This window comes from Doryrhamphus excisus, chromosome 11 (genome assembly GCF_030265055.1).
Source record: "Doryrhamphus excisus isolate RoL2022-K1 chromosome 11, RoL_Dexc_1.0, whole genome shotgun sequence".
NCBI lineage: Eukaryota > Metazoa > Chordata > Actinopteri > Syngnathiformes > Syngnathidae > Doryrhamphus > Doryrhamphus excisus.
The window spans coordinates 20,906,051-20,916,855 of NC_080476.1; the positions used below are offsets into that span (position 1 = coordinate 20,906,051).

At 41.1% G+C, this 10,805-nt stretch overlaps 1 protein-coding gene across 4 annotated transcripts; it reads left to right on the forward strand.

Moving 5' to 3' along the window:
• The first annotated feature begins 228 nt into the window (after positions 1–228).
• Positions 229–10,729, forward strand: sqor (sulfide quinone oxidoreductase). 4 transcript variants are annotated; one of them, XM_058087325.1, is made up of 12 exons: positions 261–418; positions 508–557; positions 1,182–1,365; positions 4,880–5,050; positions 5,125–5,178; positions 5,264–5,458; positions 6,806–7,015; positions 7,753–7,936; positions 9,372–9,439; positions 9,535–9,713; positions 9,797–9,899; positions 10,001–10,729. In XM_058087325.1, exons 2-11 carry the CDS (start codon positions 526–528, stop codon positions 9,852–9,854), a joined length of 1,335 nt encoding a protein of 444 aa, XP_057943308.1. In that variant the 5' UTR covers positions 261–418; positions 508–525; the 3' UTR covers positions 9,855–9,899; positions 10,001–10,729. The 4 variants fall into 4 exon arrangements, with proteins under 4 accessions (XP_057943310.1, XP_057943308.1, XP_057943307.1 ...); XM_058087324.1 differs by having other exon boundaries at positions 9,797–10,729; XM_058087327.1 differs by lacking the exon at positions 508–557 and having other exon boundaries at positions 229–351; positions 9,797–10,729.
• The last annotated feature ends 76 nt before the right edge of the window (positions 10,730–10,805 follow it).

The window sequence follows — 10,805 nt, forward strand, 5'->3', positions numbered from 1 at the left end:
GCCCTGTCGCGATAATCGATGAATCAAATGATTTTTAGGTCTGATTTTTTTAGGAAGCATTTTTGTGATGAAAATGTATTAAGGATGAATATTGAATGAATATTACTACTGTTTATTAATTTAGCTGCGAGCTGAGGATAGATCTGTAGAAGAATAACATTTCGTCCCTCATTTAAATAACTTTGTTACTTAACTCTCGCGATTCAAGGAAGGTACTTCTGTTGTAAACACGAGACCACGTGACACAACCAGGAAGTGATTCGGCCGTCTGATTTCACAAGGCTGTTTCGCGGCTGTTTCGCGGCCTCCGAACGTCTGGCCTTAGTAGATCTTGGTTCAAGTTCATATTGGGTAACTACGTTGTTTAGGAAGTGCTTATTTGTCCTGTAACACCGTAGTACCTGTTTTTCCGATCGAGGTAAGAGTACTCTAAACATGTTTAGCGGACTTGACAGTGTCAAAGCGTACATAATAATTAATGCGTACGGTTATGTTGTTATGTTATAGCTCCGAGTGGCGTTTCATATGAAGAACCAGCAAACAGATAAGGTTAAAATGTACGTCTTGTAGGTTTGGTTTATTTTGGAGCCGAAGGAAGTGCAGTCCCTTAAATTAGCCACACAGAGTGGTGTGTCGGTCATGAACGAACGAGTCAAAATAACGAGTTCTTTTTTGTGAACGGAATGAACGAAGTCACTGCCCCTAAAATACCCGTTCGGGTCTGTCCAGTTTCAATTGCTTTTTTGTTTTTGTTTTGATTGGCTGGAAAGTCAGTTGACCTTATCCTATCGTCGCGCCTCGCTTTGTGGGTGGGTGGGGTTAGATGACCGAAAGACCGAGAGATTGACCGACACTGTCGGTGACCTCGTTCATTCCGTTCACGAAAAGAATTAATTCATTTGACCCGTTCGTTCATGACCGACACACAACTAGTCATCACGTGTTGTTGAGCTGTTGAGTCGAACGAACCTGAACATGAGTGAACGGACTGACTCGACTCGGCTGACCGAGTCTATCTCAGGCTAAAGACCTATTGACAGAAATGAACGAAATGAACGGTTTGCCCACCACTAGCCACGCGCATAAACAAAGTCAGCAACAGCATACTGAAGAAGATTTGTGTTTAAACACCAAAATATTGTCAGTCATCATTTGTCCCTGTTTGTTTCCCTGGCACGCAGCATGGCTGCCCTCTGTCGCTATGCAGGCTCTGGCGCCTGTCGTCTCCACACAAGTAGCCGTGCCGCTGCCACGCAACATTACAAAATGCTGGTGCTCGGAGGAGGAAGCGGGGGGATGGCAATGGGTGCACGCATGAAAAGGATGCTAGGCGCTGAGAATGTGGCTATTGTGGAGCCCAGTGAGGTAAGTCCACCAATGATGACACTCAACATGGTCGCGGTTGCAACCGGCATCAAACCACAAAAGATCCTGGCTATTAGTTAACTAGTTATGAACCAGGACCGTCAGCGAATGGCGGTCATCCAATCCAATTTATTTATATAGCACATTTTATAAACACTGATTCCAAAGTGGGGCTGCATGGCGACCGAGTGGTTAGCACGCAGACCTCACATCTAGGAGACCAGGGTTCAATTCCACCCTCGGCCATCTCTGTGTGGAGTTTGCATGTTCTCCGGGTTTTCCGGTTTCCTCCCACCTTCCAAAAAAAACACGCTAGGTTAATTAGCTACCTATTGTCCATAGGTATGAACGTGAGTGTGAATGGTTGTTTGTCTATATGTGCCCTGGGATTGGCTGGCCACCAGTCCAGGGTGTACCCCGCCTCCAGCACCCCCCACGACCCTTGTGAGGATAAGCGGTAGAAAATGAATGAGTGATCCCAAATTGCTGTACTAAATAGTAAAAACAACAGATAAGAACATGCAAACTCCACACAGAGATGGCCGTGGGTGGAATTGAACTCTGGTCTCCTAGCTGTGTGGCCGGTGCGCTAACCACTCTACCGCCATGCAGCCAAGAAAGTGATTTGTGGCTAATAAAACTTCTATCACTCTCAGTAAAAGGGAACCTTTTATGCTCATTTTTCCACCACCCTTTGTATTGAGTTGTGGACTCCTGTAGAGCAGCTACACACAATAACCAAACGGAAAACTTCCTAGATCTTCTAGAATCTGCACCTATTCCGCTTCCAGGTAGGCCCACTCTGCTGTGATTGGTCACACTCCCAAAGTACTTCCTGACTACTGCGAATCCCGCTTTCTAATTTAGTGGGTATAGGAGTTCATAACAAATGAATAAAGCCTTTGGAGGGGTCATTCAGAAGTGGTTAGGAGCAACCGGCAGTTCATGATCTACTGGCTGAAGACCCCTGATGGACCGTGTATGAAGTCAAAGAGCGGTGGAGTGGTGGAGCGCTGCATCCGACCTCCCTACCCCGAGAAGGAGCACTCGTTCGGACACACTTTGTCATGCACTGCTGGTGTCGGTGGCGGATATTTCATGTTCGTGTTCACCAAAACAGTCCTGTGGGGAAACGATGTTGACAGGTAGTCAGCATCTTCTAAGCGACTGTCCGAGCTTGCCACGTAAACGGAGAAGCAAAGCTCGGGGGAGGGCAGAAAGCGTATCTCGCCTACAGCCACGCTCCTTTGTGACATCACAAAAGAACAGTTTTACCAACACCCTCTGAAAGGGGAGCGTTTGGGCCGTCCCAAACTTGTTTCAGGGCTCACTTCCTAATGCACAAAGTTCATTATCTGAAACTTTGGCTTTGGTTTAAGCCCAAAATACTACGTTTCAACAATCTTTATAGTTCAGAAAAGTGGGAAAATCATAACAGGTCCACTTTAAAACGGGTTTTGCCTAAAACACAGAGTACAGTAATAAGGATAAAATGATGACTCAAATCCCAAAATAATTGTTGATTAATTACATGAATCATCAATTCATAAGTGAAATGTCACATTAACCCTTGTATTATTTTACGGGTCAATTTGACCCGTTTCAGTTTTTGTGTTGACCAAAGTACTGGTTATCCTTTCTTTTTCTTCATGAAATTTTGTGACTTTTCCTCATCTAGGGTCATGAACACAAAAACTGAAACGGGTCAAATTGATCCGTAACATAATACAAGGTTAACTAGCATGATTTGTTAACCCTTGTATTATGTTACGGGTCAATTAGACCCGTTTCAGTTTTTGTGTTGACCAAAGTACTGGTTATCCTTTCTTTTTCTTCACGAAATTTTGTGACTTTTCCTCATCTAGGGTCATTAACACAAAAACTGAAACAGGTCAAATTGACCCGTAACATAATGCAAGGGTTAACTACCATGATGCTAGCATGATTTGTTAACAAATCATGCTAGTTAACCTTGTTAACCTTAACTGAAACGGGTCAAATTGACCCGCAACATAATACAAGGGTTAACAAATCATGCTAGTTAACCTTGTTAACCTTAACTGAAACGGGTCAAATTGACCCGCAACATAATACAAGGGTTAACAAATCATGCTAGTTAACCTTGTTAACCTTAACTGAAACGGGTCAAATTGACCCGCAACATAATACAAGGGTTAATGAAACTTGGACTAAGTTTCCGGAGCTGCAGTGATGTGGTCGCCATGGTTACCACAATGACTTGTATATTAGATTAGATTAGATTCAACTTTATTGTTATTGCTCATGTCACTTGTACAGGGCAACAAAATGCAGTTTTATAAGTACATTAGTATGGACGGATCTATGTAAATAAAACTATACAGGCTATGACTATAATACAGTGAGGATATGTACAGGGATATAAATGACTATAATATGGCTATTGTAGATTATACAGATTATAAACAGTATGGGTATGACAATATATAATAACAGTAATATATACAGTATTGCAATGGAGTGACTAGGGCAGGGGTGGGCAAACTACGGCCCGGGGGCCACATCCGGCCCGCCAAGTGTTTGAATACGGCCCGCCCAATCTTTCAAAAGTATTTAATTTAAAGTCAACATACAAGCTGGCATCATGGCCTGAGCCAACCTTTTGATGGTTGTATCAATTTCGTTTTTTGACATGGTGTGTTGTTTACAAAGTGCTCCTGAAAAAAGAGACACAAGCACATAATAATAATAAAAATTAAAATAATAATTATTATATTATTATTAGAACTATTATGATTATTATATTGATTATATTAATGCTAATTATTATATTAATATATATAATAATATTGTTATATTTGCATATTTTACATAATAATACTACAATAATTATTCTTTTAATTTTATTTTAATTATTATATAATTTTATTATTTTTAAAATATTTAAATATAAATATAAGATAATAAATAATAATAGCAGATTGCATGACAATTTTACAGATACAATAATACCAGGTGGACTGTTACGTGTAAAATATATAGTCTGCCCCCCCCCCCCCCCCCCGGAAATGTTGTTATATCAATGCGGCCCGCGAGTCAAAAAGTTTGCCCACCCCTGGACTAGGGTATGGAAATGACTATAATATGGCTATTGTAGATTATACAGATTATAAACAGTATGGATATGACAATATATAATAGCAGTAATATGTACAGTATTGCAGTGAAGTGACTAGAGTATAGTATGGTTATTGCAGATTATATAAATTATAAACAGTATCACTGTTATCACTATAAAATATCACTATATCACTATAAAAAACAGAGACCCTCGCTTCCGAAATTTCAGTAGTTCAAGACTTCCGGTCAAGTAATTAGTCATTAGTTTAGCACGTTCGTGTGGTTGCGTGTCATTTTTCACCACGTATGACGAGCATGTTTATTTTTTGGCCGTGAAAACACATTCTCCACACACACACACACACACACACACACATAGATCGTGATGCATCAAAGTAACTCTTCTCCTTTTTAGATGCACTACTATCAGCCTCTTTGGACTCTGGTGGGTGCCGGTGCGAAAACCGTCGCTTCATCGGGAAGGCCCACATCAAGTGTGATGCCATCGGGTGTGAAATGGGTGAAATCCAAAGTTGAGGAAATCAACCCGGAGACAAAGACCATACGCACCGAAGACGGCACCAAAGTACGTTTGCTTTACTGCGGCCGATCCTGCGTGTGTTTTATGGCCCTGAAACGTCTTCAATGATCCCATCACAGATCTCCTATGAGTATCTGATTGTGGCCCTGGGCTTGCAGCTCCACTTTGAAAAGGTGAGGACCGTGCCGTGTTGGTAGAACATCTACGCTCTTTTCAGAAACATCTCACTGAAGGTTTTTTTGTATTCTGATTGAAAAGATCAAAGGGCTGCCTGAGGGATTCGAACATCCAAAGATTGGATCCAACTACTCCGTGCAAACGGTGGAGAAAACATGGACGGCACTGCAGAACTTTGAAAGAGGCAACGCTGTCTTCTCATTCCCAAACACTCCAGTTAAATGTGCTGGAGCTCCGCAGAAGATAATGTACCTCACAGACGCGTTCCTCAGAAAGGTATGTTGCTTTCCTGGAAGCTTCTCGGAAATATTCACGTTCCGAGGAAGACATCGCTGTGGCTCCTCCCACTCTGTGCTCCGGTTCTCGTCGTGATTGTCGTGATATCTGATTAGCAGGCTGGCTTTGATGCAGGAAATTCATTGTCTTCCCAACATCTCTGCCGCTCGTTAAGTTGAAACCGATATGTTGATGGCTGCCATTCTGGTCTTCAGTCATGCGTGGAAATCCTTCCAACCTGAAGGTCTCGCATGTTTCCAAGACAAGGATGTGCTTCTGTCCTGATACCCGGGGTGGGTTTCCACAATCCATGGCAAGATTTTGGACTGATTCTTCACTTTACAGCAGGGGGCCCAAACTCACTTTACCCGGGGACCACTGGAGCTAGGGTCTGGGTGGGGCTGGGCCGCATCGGGTTTTCCAAAAAAAAAAATGCATTTATTAAAAACAGAAAAAAAATCAATATAAAAACTTTTTTGCTTCTGCCTCTTTGATACTTTTTCAGTGCTCTGATAAAACATTCCACTGTTCTCAAATATCTTCATTTTTATTTACTACACAAAATAAGATGAAAAATTATATCAATAAAAATAAAGAAAAAAAATCAATCAGTAATAAATACATAAAAATAATAATAATAATCCCAGTTCCACATGTCCAAAAGGAGTAGGAAGAAGCAAAGCTTATTAAATCCTACCCCTCCATCTGGTACTTTTACAATCACTAACTCTTACATTTGTTCACTTCCTGCTTTCCATAATATAGTTTAAGTTTTTTTATTTTAATTTAATATAATTTCATTTTTATAGTGATATATATATATAGCACATGATGACATTCCATAGTTTGATTCCACATACTGAAATGCTATGGCTAGCATAACGTAGTCCTAGCATAGAAGTGTTTCAAATGTACTTCTTCCCTGAGATCATATTTCTCCTCTCTTGTAGAGAAGTATTGGATGACATTTTTAGCTAATTGCTAATTATAATAATAAAACAGCAAATAGTCGGTGGGTAGATTGAAATGAACAGTATTAACAGTTATTTAACCTTAATGAAATTTTACCCAATTAGCAAGTTAGCATTGTTAGCATCTGGGAGCAGCGTGGTAACTCGCCCAATCAACAGCTTTAAGCTGTCATTTGTGGGCACATGATACCATAATGCATCCATATGGAACTAACATTAAACTTTCAAATCAAGACGGGGGGCCCGCGGGCCATGAGTTTGAGAGCCCTGATGTAGACCTTTGTTGGTTTGGGCAGTGCCAGCGTATTTTAATTGGTGGTGGATTTAAGGATGATTCCACCTGTGAATGATTGAATGCTTATTGTTTTATCTCCAGACAGGGAAGAGGTCAAAGGCCAACATCATTTACAACACGTCTCTGCCGGTGCTGTTTGGCATCAAGAAATATGCTGACTCACTCTGGGACGTCGTGAAGGAACGCGACCTAAAAGTCAACCTGAGGCAGAACCTGATTGAAGTGCGGGCGGACAAACAGGAAGCTGTGTTTGAAAATCTTGATAAACCGGAGGAGACCACAGTGTTGGAGGTAACGGGCACGCAGGGTCGGGTACGGTACGGTTGACCGATGGTTAGCCGATACTGGTGCTGATTTGGTACAGTGATGGTGCTTAAACGATATCGCAACGGTCCAAAAACGTTTTATTCTTACCGAAACAAGCTGAACAGCATATTCATTGACATACGTGAGTAATATAAATCCAATTAGAAGTCAGCAATTAAGGCACCCATAGCAGCGGTGGGCCACATCAGGGTCTCCAAGCCTTTCATTGGCTGTCAGATGTGGAGGTTAATTTGGGGGCATCAAAGTTGTTCAGAGGAGGAAAGGCGGTCGGTTGATGTGGGCATACAAACAAACATCGACATGCAATACCCATGCCAAAAAAACACCCGTATTTCCCTGCCGCAAGGCATGCTGGGACTCTTTCGCCAACATTTTCCTGCTTTTTTTTGCCAGATTGCAAAATACATTGAAGAGAAGTGAACAAGCTAACAGCCTTCATATCCAATGTGTTAATCTTCGAATTTCACTTTGCAGCTACCCAGCATGCCTTGCGGGCATTTGGTAATAACAGTTTAATAATAACGTAAGCCGCGCATGACGCAACTTCACTGACCGTATGCAGTCTGGGTGGAGCAACCCTAAAATGCGGACGTTGCCTTCCAAATGTGTCCTTGAGTGAACTTCCAACTAAACTCTTTCCAGGGAACGCCATTAGAGCGGAACCGGCCACCCCGAGTAACTGTTCACCTTCTGCTCTTTAGTACGACATGCTTCATGTCACCCCACCAATGGGACCCAACCCGGTGATTAAAGGCAGCCCGCTAGCGGACGAGGCCGGCTGGTTGGACGTGGACAAAGACAACCTCCAACATAAGAGGTACCCCGACGTCTTTGGCATCGGGGACTGTACTAACCTGCCCACTGCCAAAACCGCTGCTGCTGTTGGTAAGTCTTTCTATTTTATTGCTACTTCTATGCTAGGACTACGTTATGCTAGGACTACGTTATGCTAGCCATAGCATTTGGAATCCATTTACCAAAAGCCTTGCCTGGATTTGAACACCTCCTACTTGCCTACTACTTCTGTACGTGGTAAAAAAATATTAACTAAATTAAAAAAAAATGAAACATTTAAACTAAAACAAACTTCATATTTATATAAATATAATATATTATAATAAAAATATTATAATTAGAAAAATATAGTTTTAATTATATAACAAATTTAAAAAACTATATTATGAAAGCAGGAAGTGAACAAATGTATATATGTATGTATGTATATATGTGTGTGTGTGTATATATATATATATATATATATATATTTATATATATTTATATATATATATATGTATACACAAAACCACAGCTTTTAACTGTCTTGAACCAGTCATGATGTGCTATATATATCACTATATTGACACTTACTATGGTACCCATTATGGCATTGGATGCTCATATCACCCAGTACTTCCGTATGGGACAAAAATTTAAAAAAAAAAAACAACAAAAAAAAAAAACTTAAACTATATTATGAAAGCAGGAAGTGAACAAATGTAAGAGTTAGTGATTGTAAAAGTACCAGATGGAGGGGTAGGATTTAATAAGCTTTGCTTCTTCCTACTCCTTTTGGACATGTGGAACTGGGAACTGATTATGGGATGCACTCAATTGGAATCTGATGCATGTTCAAATGAAATCAAACCATTACCATTACCATTACCATTACCATTACCATTGCCATTGCCATTACCATTGCCATTACCATTGCCATTGCCATTGCCATTACCATTACATTACCATTACATTACCATTGCCATTGCCATTGCCATTACCATTACCATTGCCATTGCCATTGCCATTACCATTACCATTACATTACCATTACCATTACCATTACCATGACATTACCATTGCCATTACATTACCATTACCATTGCCATTACCATTACATTACCATTACCATTACCATTACCATTACATTACCATTACCATTACCATTCCATTACATTACCATTACCATTACCATTACCATTACCATTACATTACCAGTACCATTACCATTACCATTACATTACATTACATTACCATTACCAGTACCATGACATTACCATTGCCATTACATTACCATTACCATTACATTACCATTACCATTACCATTACAATTACCATTACATTACCATTACCATTACTTTTGAAAGTAAAAATGAATCAGAGGTCATGATTAATTTTCAACAAGGGGTGTATCTGACTGGCAAGCGGCCAGTCGCTCATGTCTGTGATAACAAATAATTGTCCCATGAACATGAAGATATGTTATTATTTGTAGCATAATTTTCTTGACAATAACAATAATGTGACATTTGTTTCCTTGTTTCAGCCGCACAGTCTGCTGTTCTACACCGGAGCATCAAAAGGATATTGAAAAAGGAGAAACCTGATAAAAAGGTGTGATGGGATCATTTCAATGATCTCTTATGAAAGCATATCCTCAACAACATCCTCCATCACAGCATCCCTAATGCCCTCCATCTCATTTCTAGTATGACGGCTACACTTCCTGTCCGCTGGTTACCAGCTACAACACGGTCATTCTGGCCGAGTTCGACTACAACGGCCAACCTCTGGAAACGTTCCCCATGAACCAAGCCAAGGAGAGCAGACTCATGTATCACATGAAAGCTGACGTGATGCCTCACCTTTACTGGCATGGACTGGTCAGGTACGGACACTTGGATATCTTCTGTGTATTGATATTGGAATGTGGTCACCTTTTGGATTCTCCTTTCTTTGTGTCCTCTGCAGGGGCTTGTGGGGGGGCCCCGCACCCTACAGGAAACTACTGCATCTTGGAATGAAATGACAGAAAGGTCATTTTGCTTTGGAAACCGAGAAGACGTGCAAGATGGTGATTTCATGTTGCTAAAGAATGAATTAACGCTGAATGTAATCCTGGACGCTATCCTGGTTCACTTTTCACTCATTTTTTTGTTGTTGTTGTTTTTACAGCGTATGAACGCTGTCACAGGTCGAGCCCGGCCCTTTTTAAGAAGAGTTGCATTGTGGGAAGATGAGTGTTTTGGTTCTATGCTTTACAATGAGGCCGCGGTGACTCGCTCTCTCTTCTGTCTGCAGACCGTTCATTCATTTCTGGGAGCCTATCCCAGCCGTCTTCAGGTCAGAGGCGGTGTACACCCTGGTCTGGTCTCCAGCCCATTGTCAATAATCTCCTGTTGTGGTCATGGCTAGCAAACGCTAGCTTTTGCACGATTTCGAAGCAATGCGATTCATGAGGTCTGACCATTGACCGTTGCTCATTCTGGGCCCGTATTGCTCCTATAGAGCGGCTATCAGCGCAGAAACCTTTCTAGATCTTCCAGAATCTCCTGAAATAAGTCCTCACAAAGTGAACAAAAGTAGAGTCAAATTGTTGTGCATGTGTATATAAATCTACTTGTCTCGTACAACCTTTCGTTGTTCACGTAGTGCAGCTCCCATGTTGTCGCTCGGTGACATCTGAGCGAGAGGCTGCGGCCGCACTGGCGAAACCCATCGTCATCGTGTAGTAAATCATGCACACCGGCCGGGACGAGCGGCTGTGAACGCTACACGGGTGAGCGACGCGTTTACATTCCACAACAAATGATTATTCTACTGCGATATTTTGAGACGATATATTGCTTTGCACTCCGATTGCAACATAATTCATAATAAAAGTCTGTCGTTAAACACATCAAATCTGTTGCTTGTGTGTCAATACAATAAAATATAATACAATATAATGTAATTATTATCATATAAAATATAATATAAT